Here is an 18,000-nt window from a genome sequence, read left to right on the forward strand (position 1 = left end):
AACTACACTACAGTGGCCTTCCCCACAGCAACCCAATCTTTAATTACTCCCTTGATTATGTTACATCTAACTATCCCCACAGTTGTCCAGTCCAAATATGAATCTACAAACACTATCACAAGTGATTGTTTGGCTAACAGAAATATTTCACTGGAGCCTGTAGCAATAACACCTAAACTATTCCAACAATAACAACTTAGCCCATTACCAGTGCCACAGCACAAAATCCGCCTCATTCGTTTTCTATACCTATCAGATCTTTATTTTATTGAAGTTTTCAAGGATGTTTTATTTTTCAGTCCAGTACAAATTGTTGCAGTTTCAAATAAAGCTATGCTAGTTTCAGTTTCATTTACACTGATAGCAGTGATATGGACAGTACTTTGTTCAGTGGATACAATAGTGAGAACCATTATGGTAGTACATCTGTGGTGATGCCTGTTGTGCCTGTAGATTCAGTTGGTAATGGTTGTTGATTCAGGTAAAAGTAGTGGTTCTTTTGGCAGCTGTAGTTTTCGTTGAAGCAGTAGTAGTTGTGGGTCCCATACAAGTGTCTGTTGACATAGTGCTACTTGTAGGTTCAACTGACATGTGGTGACTGCTGTTGGGGCTGTAATTTCTCCCAAGGTTGTGTTGGTGGAGACTGGTAATAGTTGTGGTTGAAGTGCGGTTGGTGTTCTGTACTGTAGTAGGTTCAACTGAAATGGTGGTGGTGACAGTGGCTGTTATAATTGTACATTCAGCAGAAATTGAAGTGGTTACAGATTCTTAAAGTTATTGTTGCAGTTTCCACTGAAGTGGCACATTTGTATATTCAAATTCTGTTTATGTGGCTATGTGCTCAATTGAAGGGCTAGTAGTTAATGTTGTGGTAGTAGGTGCCAGCAGAGGTAGAGGTGGTAATATGAACAGCTTTTGTCACATTAGGTAAAGGTGAAGTCATTGTTCCTGCTTGTGATTATAGATTAAATTATAGTGGAACAAGGTACGGGTCCAGTTATTGTATACTAGTGGCTATTGTAGTCACTGGTTTAGTGTAGTGGGGAAAGAAGCTGTTATGTTTATATTCATGGAGTCTGTTGGTGCAGGTCAACAGATGCTACTTTCTGACACAGCTGATGTGGTGCTGGCTATGGTTGTCTGTTTAACTGGTGTGGTACTGATGGCTGTTCAATAGTAGGGTTGGCTTCGGTGGAGGAGTGGATGGCAGTGCCATTGTTGGTACAGCTGTTGTGGTTGTAGTAGTAAGTCTCGTATTAGTGGTCACTCTAGGTGCAGAAGTGGTTATACTAGGCTTCCTACCATTTGAGGATATGTGAGTAATGAATGCTTGGACCCATGTTGTTTCCCCCTTTAAATACCAGGCACACTGTAAGTACTCTAGTTGCTGCTATAATCGCACATACAAGAGACAAACCAGGAATGTTTTCTACAGAGAGCACACATTTAAAAAATTATGTTTCACCTGTCAGAGGTGTAAGCAAAAATACTAGGATAAAATCAAACATTCCCAAGAAGACAAAGATCTTTACTCCCTTATTTTGCCTTATAGGAAGTATAATTTATCAGAAAAAATATATAATCTTCTGCCCCTGAAGTTAATAATACAGTATATGTTAACTAAATTGAATTTAAATACAAAAAAAAATTTTTAAGAAAAATATATAATTATCAATATTATTTGGAGAGTCTTCTAATAATAAATATTGGGCTTAATCTCTAAGCTCTATTCTAAGAAAGAATTAGTCTTATGCTTTGCCTAACATTAGGAGAAAGAAATGTCCACCAAATTCTCAGATGTAGACCTCTCAAATTAAAACATTTAAAAAGGAGTTGATGGAAATTAAACATTTACATCTACCCAAACAGAAATCAGGAAAGATGTCAGAGGCTGCCTATAATCAGAGCAACACTGAAAGAATGAATAAAACCCCCTTCTGGGGCACCTGGGTGCCTCAGTTAGTTAAGCAGACCTGCCTTTGGCTCAGGTCATGATCCCAAGCTGCTAGTATCGAGCCCCATATGAGCAGGCTCCCTGCTTCCTCTCCTCCTGCTGGTGTTCTCTCTTGCTATCTCTTTCACACACAAATAAATTAAATTTTTTTTAAATGAATAGAATAGGCTTCCTCGGAGCCTTCCAGTATCAACCTGGCTAACATTTCAACTCAGATTAGTTTTTGGCAATATGAACTTCGGGCTGGGACCGTCCTTGTTGGAGTCCAGCTCCTATTGGCCACTATCATTTGGAGAATTTCTTATCCTTTCTAAGTGTCTATTTTCTTACCTGCAGAACGCTGGTAATAAAAACACCTGACTTCTAGGACTAAGGTAGAGCTTAGTGCAAATCAAATAGCGCTGTAACTTATGAAGCACCATGCAAGTTAGGCAGTGGATGCTGGGCCAGACTCCTGAGTGAGCTCGGCCACTGGATTCAAACCCCTAACCCTGTGCAATCAGTATGGCTGCAGAGCTTGTGTCCCAGGGCTTTTATGAGGCTGGAAAGAGGTAATGTGTGCCAAATGGTAAGAACACAGTTTGGCATGTAGTAAACACTACAGAAGGATCTGTGAGATGATGATAATGAAGATCACACAACAGCAAATATCACTTATTAGTGTTCTTGACTAAGCAGCACAACAACAACAAAAAGAATGCAAGCTCTGGAGTCAAATTTGAGTTTAAATCCAAAAGCCCTGAGATCTAAAGAAAGTTTCTTCACTTCTCTGAGTCATGAGGTTGGTTGCTTGTTAATCCCTAAGGAGGTAAATACTCTTCAAGGAAAGAATTAAAAAGATATTGTAATTTTATTTTTTAAATTATTTTATCTTAAAGAAGATGTGGTCTATGTATACAATGGAATATTACTCAGCCATGAGAAACAACAAATACCCACCATTTGCTTCGACGTGGATGGACCTGGAGGGTATTAAGTCAGTCGGAGAAGGACAAACATTATATGGTCTCATTCATTTGGGGAATATAAAAAGTAGTGAAAGGGAATATAGGGAAAGGAGAGAAAATGAGTGAAAATATCAGTGAGGGTGACAAAACACGAGAGACACCTAACTCTGGGAAATGAACAAGGGGCAGTGGAAGGAGAGAGAGGTGGGCGGGGGATTGCGGTGACTGGGTGATGGGCACTGAGCGGGGGGGCACTTGGTGGGATGAGCACTGGGTGTTATGCTATATGTTGGCAAATCGAACTCCAATAAAAAAATTTTTAAAAAATAAATTATTTTATCTTTATCAGAAGCACTGTAGCATAGTGATTCAGAGCTTTGGATTATAAAGATTCAGAGTTGACTTTTATCTCTGACTCAAAACAGGCTAATACCTGGCCATTTCCTTAAGGTCCTAAGCCTCTATTTCTTCACAAGAAAAGGTATACCTCTATCCAACGATAATTGTAAGGATGAAAGAAGATAATAATGTATGTAACATACTTGGTACAATTCCTGACACTTGCTCAATTTTAACATCTACGATTAGCTCACTGTCATTGACTTTTGTAACTCAGCTCAGGGCAGTAGGAGAGAGGAGCGCACAACTGACATCTTGGAAAGGAATGAAGTGTGTCTCACTGCTAGAAAACATGGGCTTCAGTTTGGGGAAGGAAGCCCCAGGTTGGATGTCCAGGGCAGCCAAGAAGAACAAAACACTGAGCACCAAAGCCAGGGAACTAGAAGCAGCAACAGTCACCAAATGTCACCTTATACCACAGGGTCAAGGCGTTGGCTAAAGGAAGCTTGAGAAGGAGAAAATAAACGACTGTCTTTGCAACTCGGAATAGGCATTATGTGTGCCGGGGTATGAATCAAACCAGGAATAGGATGAAGTGCAGGCAGACTGGAATCTTGCAACACAGCTGAGCATTCAGGCTAGTCCACTACCAACTTAACACTTGAACTCTTGCAAAAATGTGGCCCTTCGAGAAAATATTTCCCCCATCTGTTAAATAATGTAAGGCCAGATGGTAACTAAATGTCCTGTTCAGTGACAGATAAATTGGCAAGCAAGAAAAGTCATTCTAAGTAACCCTCCCAGATCAAGGTCATTCATTCTTCCCTTTGCTCTCAGATCTAAAAAAAGGTAAGAGTCTCTTACTTTGTGTCAAGAGTTAAGTCCAGAGAGAGACAAATCTCTTGTTTGTTAAGAGCAGACTCTTAACTATGGAGAACAAAGTGATGGTTACGAGAAGGGAGGTGTGAATGGCTGTGGGTGGAGTGGAGATAGATGATGGGGATTAAGGAGTGTACTTGTCCTGATGAGCACTGGATGATGTATAGAACTGTTGAACCACTATATTGTATACTTGAAATTAATAAAACACTGTATGTTAATTAACTATACTGGAATTAAATTTTAAAAAATTAATTTTTTTTTTTAAGAGTTAAACTGAGACCCTCCTTGATGAGCCTCTAAGCAGGGTGGTGGCACCAGATGGAGTGAATGCCCGAGCCCAGAACACACAACTAAACAGCTGAACACCATCAATTATGAGTCAAGATCAGATTTCTCTGTGGAAATAAGACACTGAGACAAGGCCACAAGGTCAGGTGAATATGCAGTCAGGAACATTGATCGGAATCAAGTCACTAAGCAGAGAGGACAAACCAGAGTGTGGGAGGACTGAGGACAAGAGCACTGAGAGAAGGGCCACAGTGGTCTTAGAGGCAGGAGGGAAGGACAGTGAGGCAGACGACCCACAGAGTAGCCCTGGGGCATTAAACACAAAACATGGTTTTCCTCCTGAGCCTCTTTTTCCAAACAGCCCCCTCATTGCAGGATATTGACTCTTCATATCTACTTAAGCTCAGGTTCTGATCTCTTCATATCTACATATCTACATAAAACAAGGGCCCCAAAATTTGCTTTATCATCTCGGATTATTGTACTATTCTCTACCTGTGTACGTTCCTTTTTCCCAAAGAGCATTGGCTCCTAGAAGGCAGGCCTTCACAAGTCTTTCCTTGCTTTCCCTTTCTGTGCACTGTACTGACAATAAATTAGTTTTTTCAATTATTTTCACAAAAATATGGGCTATGTTAACCAAAGCATTACCTGTTTCTGATGGAAGTCTCTCTTTGGACATTGTGAGCATCCAGGAGTCTCCAGGTACTGGTGACATGCACGCCAACATCATTGGTGACATCAATCGATGGTGGAAACCGATGTACTGAACTGTGAGTTTCTGGTTACTTGAGAATGGCTACTGGAACTAAACATTTGGAAACAGGAAATCCATTGAGTTGAACTTCCTAACTAAAACAATCCCAACTAATATAATCTATTTTTTCATATAAGTCCTGTTTTATTCCCTTAATCCAAGTAACTCTTGGTAGGAAAAAAAAAAAGTTGTCCCACTTCAGTATCATGAGATAGTGAAAGATCATTATTGAAATACCTCTGTAAGAACAAAAGTCAATGAGTCTTTTCTTTCTAAGTAACAAAATAGAGTCAGAAATACATATTGGATATAAAAATACGATAGTACTAAAATACTTAACAGTAAGGGACAACAGTAAGGACTAGAAAATGTTTGGTATCAACCAAATTAATAGCAGCAAATGCATTTGAGAGAACTACACAGTACGCAGTTAAGTGGGGGTATCTACTGTCTGAGGCTCAGCAGAAGACTAGTTCACATACTACACAAAGTTGCTATACACCCAAGTCATAAAAATCGGGGCACCTGGGTGGCTCAGTTAGTTAAGCATCTGTCTTCAGCTCAGGTTCTGATCCCAGGGTCGTGGGATCAAGCCCCACATCAGGTTCCCTGCTCAATGAGTCAGCTTCTCCCTCTCCTCTGCCCCTCTGCCTCCCCACCCCACCACTGCTTGTGCTCACTCTCATTTGCTCTCTCTCAAATAAATAAATAAAATCTAAAAAAAAAAAAAAAGTCTGTTAGGCCATTGTCCCTATTTGGTGGTTTTGGGGGTTTGTCTGTTTTCTGGCCCATTCACCCAATCCGTCCACCAGGAAATGTTCTCTTTTGAATATTATGGGGGATAGCCCATGGGCCTGGTTGAGGAGCCTTGCCTGGGTGAGTGGACAGTAAAACTTCCCAGGAAGGCAAACTGGGTGTAGGTAGAGCCTGCTAGGTGTCCTATATGGCTCCGAGATATGTGGGGATATGTGAGCAGGTCCTGATGGGGGGCGCTGTGAAGGACTGGGATGCACTGGGCATCAGAGAGGCTCAGGAAAACATAGAATCAGGCCTGTGGTGCTTTAGTCCTGCCCATTCTTCCCAGAAGAAGCCTGCTCTTGGCAGATTTTGGGAAACTCCTGAGTGCCTGAGTGCCCCTCCTAAGAAGTCTGGCTCAAGATATCTATCAAACACATGCCAATCTTGATTGATTTTAAAAGAATTTTGTAATGCTCCATTTCTTAAGCTGAGTGATGGACATAGGGTGTTGAATTCCTCTTTAAATCCTTTGAATACCTGAACTATTTTATATTTGGTTTGTGAAAGAAAAACCTTTTGGAAGAAAAACTTTTATAAAACATTCGTAAAAGAAAAACTTTTTGGAAGAAAGTGTTTTTTTTTGTTTGTTTTTTTTGTTTTGTTTTGTTTTTTTTAAGTAGGCTTAGAAAAGAGAATATATTATTTTAAAGAGAAGTAGACTTATTTATATCAGAATCTGGAGGGACATTTTGTTACCTCTAGAAACACCATAGAATAATCCAGGACTTTTTCCATAACAGGATAGAAAATGTGCTATTTACACGCTCTCTCTCTAAATCTTGTAATTCCTACATGGTTATTAAATTTGCTGACCAACAATGTTAAATGGGTCAATTATTTGTGGGTAGGACACGGGTCCATTTTAACTCTGAACTGGGAGAGCAAGGTTCTTGTTTCACAGAGTAGAATGAATCAATCTCTCTGACAAAGGAGTGTGAGTAAAGCAAAAGTGTTTTTAGTAAGTGAGGATACAGAAAAAGCTCTCAGGAGGGAGAAGGGTCCCAACAGGGTTGCCACTGGGGGCTTGTAGGGTTGGTTTTTTTATTAAAAGCCAACCAGGGAACCTAACTCCTTTTAAAATCCTATTAATAGCACCGTTGAATAAGGACTAGTGATAACACCTTCAATGGCTTACTTCCTTTTTAGGTTTCAGTAATTCTTTGTTGGTCACAAGTAGCTGTTGTAACAAGACCTCACCTCTGACACCTAGGACAGGATGGTCTGATTTGTTTATCTCTGGTTTCCTCTCACCTTCACATTTTTGGAATTTTTGTGAGCCTGATCCCATAGCCTCCTAAATCTCTCCCTACCTAGCCCTGCCTGTCCCTTACTCAACTCCACCACTGAAATAAAACTATTATTGTGATTAAATATGGACAAGCATACCCTGGAGGGAAAGTATTGGAGGTGCACTTTGGATGTTAACAATTGCAATGGGTTAAGTAAATTTCAGCAACATTCTGCTAATCACTCAAGAGCACTGAGAAAATCTGGATTCAGCTCTATAAATAGCTGTGCTTTTTTTTTTTAAACGTGTTGATATCATGCTTTAGTATTCAGTCATTTCTCAATTTGCCTCAGGTTGATGAACTTAAACATTTAACACACTCTGTAATCAAATCAAATCTCACTCATCAGGTCAGCTTCCTGAATCTCATTCTCCTGGTAGAAGCCAGCTCTTTCTAAAAATGAAGTCTGACAGGTAGTATCTTCATCAGGGGTGAAAAAACAACGATCCTGGGGCCACTTGGGTTTTGTCACAAATATGGAATCCAAATCATAATCCAATCTATCATTGTTTTGTCCTGGCTCTGGTTGGACACTAAATTTTAAATTTTGAATAAATGGAAAGCTGAGAGTAACGCTTAATCAGCTAATCAGAATTAGTCACTAATGGTACCCACTGCAACTGAAATGTATTTCTTATATTTACTGAGAAGTTATGGTGTTATAATTTAAGGTGTTATATTTTGCAAGAAGGAAAAAAAAACTTAGATTACTTTTCAAATGTAGCCCTCAAGTGATGTTTTATCGTATTGGTTGATATTGTCCTCAGATGGGCAAGGTTTTTCCACCACTATGTCGAAGTATTCACATGAAAGTAAATTTCTAATCAGAGAGCAATATGTATACATCCTACACTTTGTTCTTATAGGATTTGAAACATTTCTGTCTTATCTGAACATTGTTATTATCCAGAAAAACCCCCATACATGATGAACTAATGTCTCACTAAAGGCAACAACTTTTTGTTTTAATCTATTTCAGCAAAAGAAAGATTCAGTTTTGAGGATTCAGATACTCCTGAAGATCTTTCTGGGAGGTCACATGAACTAGAATCAATAGATTTTTTAAAAATCTCTTGCTTTTGAGACATAAGTATCTTCCCTAATGTTTAATCACTCAACAAATATTTATTGAGCAATATGACTTCCTTAGTCTGTCTCATGAGTGAAAAAAAAAAACATTTCTCCACGCATTATAAATTATTCTTAAACTGTCTATTTCAAACCACATTTCCATATTTTTTCCTATTATCAAGGCAAATGTAAAAACTAAACAATGGGTTAATTCTTGGGTATGAAAAATCTAACTGCCAAAATGACGTCTATATGAACTGAGATGTCTTGGTTCATTTATTGGACTTTTAGAGTATATTTAAGATTAATTTCTGATTTTCCAAGTATTAGAATGATATGAGTTATAAATTTTTAGAATTAACCTCAAAAATCTATTATAAACCAGAACCTAAATATAAGACTTAAGATACTTTTAAAAATGCTAAAGCCAGGGCACCTGGATGACTCAGTTAGTTAAGCAGCTGCCTTCCACTCAGGTCCTAAACTCAGGGTCCTGGGATCGAGCCCCACTTCAGATTCCCTGCTCAATGAGGAGTCTGATCCCCCCTCCCCTCCTTCTTCACCTCCCCAATCATGCTCTTTCTCTCAAATAAATAAGTAAAACCTTAAAAAATAAAAAAAATAAATGCTAAAGCCACTTTATCCATAGCTATAACTGCACATTATTATTGTAATTGTAGCCCCAGGAAAATACTAGTATTTAGATTAATAACACATGAAATAAAATTTTAAACTATGTTTATATATAGCACAAAAATACAAGATTTCTGACTTCCAGATATTGGTTGAAAAACCAACAGATTGCCTTTTCCTTATCAATTATAATTGTTTATGGGTTGTTTTTTTTTTTTTGGTAAAGTATACATAAGCACTCCTTCTGTGATATCATAGGAAAAGCATTAGGGTTTTCTATTAAGACTAGAAATAAAATTCATATAGATGAGATATCAAATGAAACAACCAATATTCACTGGCTGGTTTCTAGACTATTCCACATTTACTATGTATTTTCCATGTTTCCTCTCCATTCTTGAGCTGCTGGTATCACAAGTTTAAACCCAAGACTATGTTTCCTTCTAACCATTCCAATGTACATTTACAACCTTGACTAATATTTTAGTTGATGGAGGGCAAGTTGACTGTGATGCATCAGTGCACGTGTTGACGAAAATAAATATCAAATATCATTCCTAACAGATGACTTAGAGTCCTTTGAAGTAAAGTATTAATAACAATGAGAAACAAGAGAACCAATCCTGTCTCTGCAGCCTGCCTAGCAGTGCAAATTAGGATAATCCTACATCATACGTCCTCCTCTATCCTTTTATCAACATACCTTAGACACCAGAGTTCAACGCTAATCTATGATAGGATTCTGAAGTCAATGAAGTTTCCAGTCGCTTCCTTTCAAACCTAGAGTGGCCATCCTCTCTCCCTATGCTGGTAACACTTTTAAGGTATTTGTGCCTCTTGATCTTCTGGCCTTGACCTTCTTAAGCTGTCCCTAATGCTATGAACATCCCGTGTTGTGGCCCCAGCATTTGAGTCACACTTGCTTAGGTTCCAGATCCGTGTTTCCTAAAATGACAATAACATGGTCTAATAAGTCAGTAATTACTAATGCATTTGCCAAGTTTCTTTTCTCTTGCAGAGTACTATATGAACCTAATTATTTAGGCTTTTGGCACATTTTTGGCACCTTAAAACTTTTTTTTAAAATTTATTTGACAAAGAGAAGGTGAGTGAGACAGAGCACAAGCAGGGGGAACAACAGAGAGAGAAAGCAGCAGACTCCCTGCTAAGCACAGAGCCCGGCATGGGACTCGATCCCAGGACCTTGCTGAGATCATGACCTGAGCTGAAGGCAGAGAACAAACTGACTGAACCACCCAGGTGCCCTGGCACCTTAAAACTTAGAGTTAAGCCGTATATCAGTAAGCATTCCTTTCTAGTCCTTTCATTTTACCTAAGAGAGAACCTTCCCGTTTCCTTTTTATAGAAATGTCTTTATTATCAAGATATTTTTAGGAGCTAAGAAATAAGTTAGCTACTGAACTGAGAAGCTACCCAGCAGAATCAAACATGTATATCCAAAGACACCTTACATAAAACTAGCACCAAAAATCTTTTTGGTGAAAATTATATTAGAATAATATTTTCAAATAAATTTATCTGAAGAACTAAAGTAATCAAAAATAACCCCTTACAAACAAAGAAACCAAGGTAAGAATTGTTCTTTTCTTTTGGGAAAATGCCTGTTTCATTAACCCTCATTTTCTAGGTGTCCATCAAATTTTTCAGGTAAAAGTCACCCACTGACAGGCTAAAATTAAGACATTACCAAGACATGAAAATTGATATTACCAAATGTTAGTGAGATGTGGGTCAACTGGAACTCTCACACATTACTGGTGGGAGTGGAAAATAATACTACTACTTTGGAAAACAGCAGTTTCTGCTAAAGTGATATTTATGCCTACCCTATGACCTAGCAGGTCTACTTCTAGATAGATCCCCAGGAGACTGAGTGCATATGGCCAAGAAAAGGGCATGTAGATGAATATTTATATACCTTTAGTCATAATAGGCATAAGCTGGAAATGATCTGAATGCCCACAATAAATAAATAAATTATGGCATACTCACAATGGGCATACTCACATTACATCAAACACACACACATACACTTATTTTTTTAATCAGCTATTATTAGATACAACATGTTGCATGTTCACTCACTTGGTCTAGTGAAAGAAATCAGACATGTGTATGATTCTATTATATGAAGTTCAAGAATGAATAAAAGTAATCAGATGATGATAGAGGGCATTATTTATCCCGGAGTGGAGTAGAGGAGTCGATGGGAAGGGTGCATGAGGGAATCTTATGAGGTACTGGAAATTTTCTTTATCTTGGTCGGGGTGGTGGTTACACATGTATAGATATAAAAATATTCCAGGTGTACACTCCAGATCAATACACCTTATGAATGTTATCCTTCAATAAAATGGAAAAGTAAAATTAACCATTAACAAAGCTAAAAGTGAATTCAAGATGAGGAATCTGCAGTTTAGGACGGGCCACACACTCTATGTAGTTTGAATCCCATGCTGATTGCTTCATCTCTCGTGCATTTTCCACACTGACCATCTTATGACAGATTATACAGAGAGATAGACATTCTGGTAGATATCAGTAACAGGTCCTCGAGAAAACAAAGAAAAGCAAGGGTTGAAGTCTCAAAATTGAAGATCCCAGGTGGCAATCTTGAGTAAAGATTTCTGCTGTCATCTCAGACTTAATGATCGAATGGATCTGAGTTTGGGGTTTAGGGGCAGAAATTTAGATGATACTTATGTACATTGCTGTCTGAGAAAATCTCAAGTGAAGATATTTATAGTGGATGGGAGAAACCCCTTAAAACTCTTTCAAGAGAAATGTTTTAATAAATCCATTTTTTTTCTTAAAAATGCTCAATTTTTAAAAATCAGTGGTTACAAAATTATTTAGTCTAGGCTTTATTCTAATTGCTAAGTGCTCAATGATAAACAGACAACATTCCTGCTCCGCTGGAACATGATTTTATATATGTCAATTCTTGTTTTAAAACAAAAATACATGATCTTTGCAAAAATAGTCTCACAAATTTATTCACTGTCATTGGCTTAAGAATTCTACTGGAACAAATGGAAGCAAAATAATATAGCTTAAAGCTTCTAAAAAAGTCAATGGTTAAAAAAAAAAAAAAGTCAATGGTTCTCAAAAGAAGGGAAGCTTCCCACCCCACCCCCACCCCAGGGACATTTGGCAATGCTGGAAGACTTTTTTTTTTTTTTTTTTTTTTTATTGTCGCAGCTGTTGGGAGGGGTTGTACTGGCATCTAGTGGGTAGAGAAGAGGAATGCTATTAAACACCCCCTAATAACAAAGAATTGTTTAATCCAAAACGTACCAAGGTTGAGAAACTTCTCTAGAACATGACAAGCATGAAAAATCTGTGGAAAGGAGAAGGTAAGAAAAAGTGTTGTTCTGGGCCACTTGGGTGGCTCAGTCAGTTAAGCAACCACTCTTGGTTTCAGCTCAGGTCATGACCTCAGGATCATGAGATAGAGCCCCACATGAGGCTCTGTGCTCAGCGTGGAGTCCACTTGTCCCTCTCCCTCTGCTCATGCTCTGTCTCTAAAAATAAATTAATTAATTTAAAAAATTGTTCGAAGGAGCAATGAAAACATGATGTCTGCTCAGCAAGAAAATGATGCCAATTAAGCCACTGTGGGTCCTCTGAGCAAGGGCAATATAAGGGGCTCATATCACATGAAACTTTCAATGATACTGAACGCTGAATTTAATTCATTAGCTAACAAAATTTATGAATCTTAAATAGAATAGAAATTAAACTAGCTTTTCATTAAAAATCTGGCTACATTTTTTAAAAACACAAGTTATCCTAAGTAACTATTCTTCCCTTTATTCTCATTTTAAGAGAACCGCCCTATAGTTAACCAGGCACCTGGACTGAATGAAGACCTCATTTGCCACTTCCGTTTGATGCGAGGTGCAACAATATGACTAAATCCTATTTAATGGGATATTAGCCTAAGTTATATTGTCAGGTCAAAGAGGGGCTTACTTTCTTTTCTCACTTCCTAACAGCTGCAATGCAGATGAGATGGTGCACAATCTCAGGCCATATGTTTAAGGCCAACACCATAATAATAGTGGACCAAAAAGAGACAAGGTGAGACGGATCTGTGTAGCAAAACTCAAAAGCAGCCTAAAATACTGCCTTACTACAATCCTGAGACACACATTTTAATTTACACCGAGGCATCATCTCTACAGAGCAAGTGAGGTTCCATAAGCATTTGATGGTACCTCAATGTTATCTAATCGCCTGAATAGTGTCCCATCATTCTATCACTTGTGCATAGACTTTTAATTCCCATTCTCAAAATCCTAAGTGACACACAGAACCAAAGAAAATATAAAACTGAACACTTAAAAAATCATGTTATTATGCACAGTCATGCATTATGATAGATTTCTTAAATTCATATTTCTTGTGCATTTCTTATTCCATAGATAAAACTTATCAGATTAGAATATGTGCAGAAAGTATATGGATAAATCCCCCTATTTTCCATACTCTCTTATGAAAGCTTTTTAACTTGAGTGAATGTTTCAGTTGATTGAGAGCTTTGATATTTGAGTTTTTATTAGCCAAGTGTGTTAGCAGTGGGCTATTTTAGAGCTCATCTATTAATAAATATCAATACGATCTTCAATGCTGGGTTAACACTAACTTTTTAAAAATCATTTTTATCCACATAATACACTTCTGTGGATGAAATTTGCCCATGAGCATCATGATGATAATTAAAACCTCTGTATATCTCTCCTTTTCCTTATTGCTACACTAAGATCAATATGACAGCTCAAGCTCGTTGATCATTGACAACCAGTTAAGCAAAGGGATTATTACATTTATTATATTTTCTTATGTAGCTGATATCATAATTAACTAGCCAGATATCAGGCTTCAAAAGCTTACTATACCATGTAAATAGTTCAAATATATAAGAATATCACTATGAGAAACTCATAGGAGATTCAAAAGAAATTTTCATGAATATTGGTATCATTATTAGTGCAATTGTTGGGCTACACAAAATATAATTACTTTAAATCATATATATTATAGTTTATGTTATGTTAATATAGATTATTATCATACAATAAATGATTTAATTTTATTTTTCATAGTTCACGAAGGTTAATGATATTTTGAGTTGATGCTGTAATGGGTTGAGGTTTGGGAAGGGGGCTTGGGATAGAATGAATGTATTTTACATGTGGAATGGATACAAAGCTTTGGGAACCAGCAGATGGGCAATGTTAGCCTGAACAATGCCCCCCAAATGCACATCCTAATCCCCATGTCACCTTACATGACAAAAGATATTTTGTAGATGCGATTTGAGTTAAGGATCTTGAGATGGGAGGATTATTTTAGATTACCCAAATAAATCAAATATAACCACAAGGGGACGCATAAAAGAGAAGCAGGAGGGTCAGACTAGAGAAAGAGATGTTATCTCAAAAGGCCAAAGTAATTCAAAGAAGGGCCATGAGACAAGGAGTGCAGGCAGCCTCTAGAAGCCAGAGAAGACAAGAAAATACACTCTCCTTCAGAGATCATTTTTATCTCTATTTTAAAACGGAAAAATTACATTGTTGTAAGCTACTGAATTTTTGGTAACTTGTTATAATGGCAATAGGAAAACTTGTTACAACAGCAATAGGAAATGAATTCAGGGATCCCTGGGTGGCACAGTGGTTTAGCGCCTGCCTTTGGCCCAGGGCGCAATCCTGGAGACCTGGGATTGAATCCCATGTCGGGCTCCTGGTGCATGGAGCCTGCTTCTCCCTCTGCCTATGTCTCTGCCTCTCTCTCTCTCTGTGACTATCATAAATAAATAAAAATTAAAAAAAAAGGAAATGAATACATAAGTCAATAACATTTATCTATTTATATAATTACATAGGTAAGCAGGTGAACAACATGAAACAGATATTTATTGAAAACCTATCATATCTCAAGCTGGGAAAACCTTACTATCATTTTTTAAAATAAGCTTGTGTGTGTGTGTGTGTGTGTGTGTGTGTGTGTGTGTGTTTAATTGAAATGACTTGAAGAGAAGGAAATCAGCAGTTGTTGACATGATTGTAATTTCAAAGTGTGAAAATTATAGGTTTACCTCAAGTACTGGTTACAGAGAATTGAGAAGAACTAGTGGTGGTGGTGGCTGTCGTGGTGGTAGGATAGTGGTGATTGTAAATTCAATTGAGTATTAGTTCCCATTGCGGATGTAGCTTCAGTTAAAGTGATTTTAGCTGTGGAGGTTGCAGATTCAGTTGAAATGTTATCAGTTCTGTTGAAGTGTTATTGTTCATTTTAATAATAGCTCCTGAGAAAAGTATGAGTGGTTATAAATATAATTGACGTTCTAGCCCTTGCTTTTGTACCTGTACACTTAGTGGTATCTGTAGATTCCATTTAAGTAGGAATGACTTTTTTGGGTTGTAGGCTCAGTGGAATTGGTGAAAGGTTTAGGTTCAGTTCAAGGACAGTTGGTGCTGTGTTTGAGGGTTTAGTACAAGTGGAAGTTTGGGTTACAATGTTTGTAGCTTCAGCTGAAGTTGTTATTACATTTCCACATGTAGGAGATTCAGCAAAAATTGTAATGTTTTTAGGTTCAGAGGATGCATGTGTTGTAATTTCAACTGCAGAGGTTGTTACATTTATAATAGTAGCAGGTTCAGCAGAAATTATAGTGTTTCCTGATTCAGTAAGAAGTGGTCATTACTCTTGTGGTCATAAGTTCAGTTGAAGTACCTGCAGTCACATGGGTCACAGGCTCAATTGAAGAGGTGATATTTACACGATTACTTGAAATAAGAATGGCTTTTGAGGTTGGTACAGATGCAGTTAATGATGGCTGTAGGTTCAGGAGTCACATGTTCTGCTGAAGTGACTATTGTTGTAAAGTCTGTTGAAATAACGCTAGTTCTAATACGTGCTGATGTGGCTATAACTATTTGTGATGGTGTTCTGCTCGGCTGAAGCAGTAGATCGTCTGAGTGTTGGCAGTATCCATTGTAGTAAAAGGTTCAGTCGGAATGCTGGTACTTGTTATTACAGTAGAACTTCAGTTGAAAGGGAGTTGTGATAGTTGTGTTCATAGGTTTGGTTGAAATTGTGTCATTGTAGATGCAGGTGGTGATAGTGAGCGTTATGGTAGTAGGGTCACTTGAAGTGGTAGTGTTGTCGGCTGTGGTGGTGACGGGTGCCTTTGCTGTGGTCATCGTAGGCACTTCTGTTGTACTGACCACTGTACGTTGAAAAGTGGGCAATGAGGTTCTTTCAGGAATTATTATTATAGGTTCCCCATCATTTGAGGATGTATGGATAATAATGGGCCAGTGTTATTTTCCCCTAATACTGACCAGACACACTATGAGTACTACAATTGCTACTGTTATTACACAGGCTAAGAGACAAATAAGGAAGATTTTCCAAAAAAACTAATCACTGAATATAGTCTGTATTACCTAAAAGGATTTATTTATTTGTTTGTTTGTTTGTTTGTTTGTTTATTTATTTTTATTTATTTGAAGGAGAGAGTGTTGGGGGAGGAACAGATGGGGGAGGAACAGAGGGAGAGGGACAAGCAGACTCTGCACTAAGTGCGGAGCCTGATGCAGGGCTCACCTCACAACCCTGAGATCATGACACCAGCCGAAATCAAGAGTCCGACACTTAACCAGCTGAACCACCCAGGTACTCCACCCAGACAGGATTTTTTTTTTTTAAGATTTTATTTATTTATTCATGAGAGACAGAGAGACAGGCAGAGACACAGGCAGAGGGAGAAGCAGGCTCCCTGCAGAGAGCACGACATGGGACTCGATCCCAGGACCCCAGGATCAGGCCCTGAACCAGAGGCAGATGCTCCACCGCTGAGCCACCCAGGTGCTCTTAACACAGTTTAAGAAGTACTTGCGATTCAATTTTCTCCCCAGCCTGAGGTCCACACAACTAAAACCACCACTGAAAAAGCCCACAAAGACCTACACCCTGTGTTAACAGTAACTCAGGGCACTATAAGACATAATACAAGAATCAAAGTTCAAGACAGAGCTGAGAAAGATCCGGCATTTTACAGTCTATCAACATGCATTTGTTGGTCTCTACCTTGCCTCAAGGAGCCCACATTCCAACACAGAAAATAAGGAAGGACAAAGCTCTACATACAGTAGATTATGTAAATACAAAAATAATAAAGCATTGTTATGAGTGAGGTGAGAATAAGAGAGGTGAAGAAATCTGAGTCTAGCCAAACTAAGTGGCTAAAATTTGAGCACGACAGGATGGGAATGACGTCTTTCATGTCTTATTTCTTCAGCTGTGTGTCTAATACTTTGTATGACAATCTACGTACTCTTTATACTTGAATGTCTGAAATACTTCACAAATAATTTTTAAAGTAAGAAAAGAGAGGGTTCAATGAGAAAGTCTTGAGAGGTGAGGCTTCTTCAAGACAAGTTAAAAGAAAGGAGAAGTCTGAGATACATTAAGGTCCAGAAGTTTAATTAAAATTCAGGAGAAAAGTTCCCTTACCTTCCTGATCAGATGACAATCAGTTATATTAAACCCAATTATGCGTGTAAACATTGGCCCATTAGATGGCTGTCACTAAAAAATGAAAGCAAGTAAGACTGTAATTAAAGAAAACATGAGATAAAAATTATGCACAATTAGGTAATGTAAATGTTCATACAGTTAGAAGGAATGAAGGTAACGGTTGTACATTAGCGAATATGAGGGCGTCTGATATACTCTAGTTCTGTCAACAAAATTCCATCTATTATTCACTAGAAAACTAGGAAAATGAGGATTCATACCATTTCCCTTGTGTTGATATTTTTGCTTAGTCTTCACAGTACTCAATTTGCCAAGGGCTAATGAACTTAGACAATTTGAAGACATTTTATAAGCAAAATAAAATCAAGTCAACAGGCCAATTTTTCAGTCTTCTTACCTTGTCCTTTTAAAGAAGGATGACAGGTCCTATCTACTCCAAGATAGTGTACCTATAACCCTGGAGTCAGACCT

The 18,000-nt window shown here is 38.0% G+C and overlaps 1 protein-coding gene across 1 annotated transcript in view; it reads right to left on the reverse strand.

Annotated features, from left to right (window-relative positions):
• LOC125755566 (uncharacterized) overlaps positions 1 to 16,190 on the reverse strand; it is a 37,558-nt gene extending 21,368 nt beyond the window's left edge. The window contains exon 1 of the mRNA XM_049114202.1: positions 16,015 to 16,190. Within this exon, the coding sequence (XP_048970159.1) occupies positions 16,015 to 16,190 (176 nt within the window). The remainder of the gene's footprint in view (positions 1 to 16,014) is intronic.
• Between the last annotated feature and the right edge of the window lie 1,810 nt (positions 16,191 to 18,000).

The sequence above is a fragment of the Canis lupus genome, chromosome 1 (assembly GCF_003254725.2).
Source record: "Canis lupus dingo isolate Sandy chromosome 1, ASM325472v2, whole genome shotgun sequence".
NCBI lineage: Eukaryota > Metazoa > Chordata > Mammalia > Carnivora > Canidae > Canis > Canis lupus.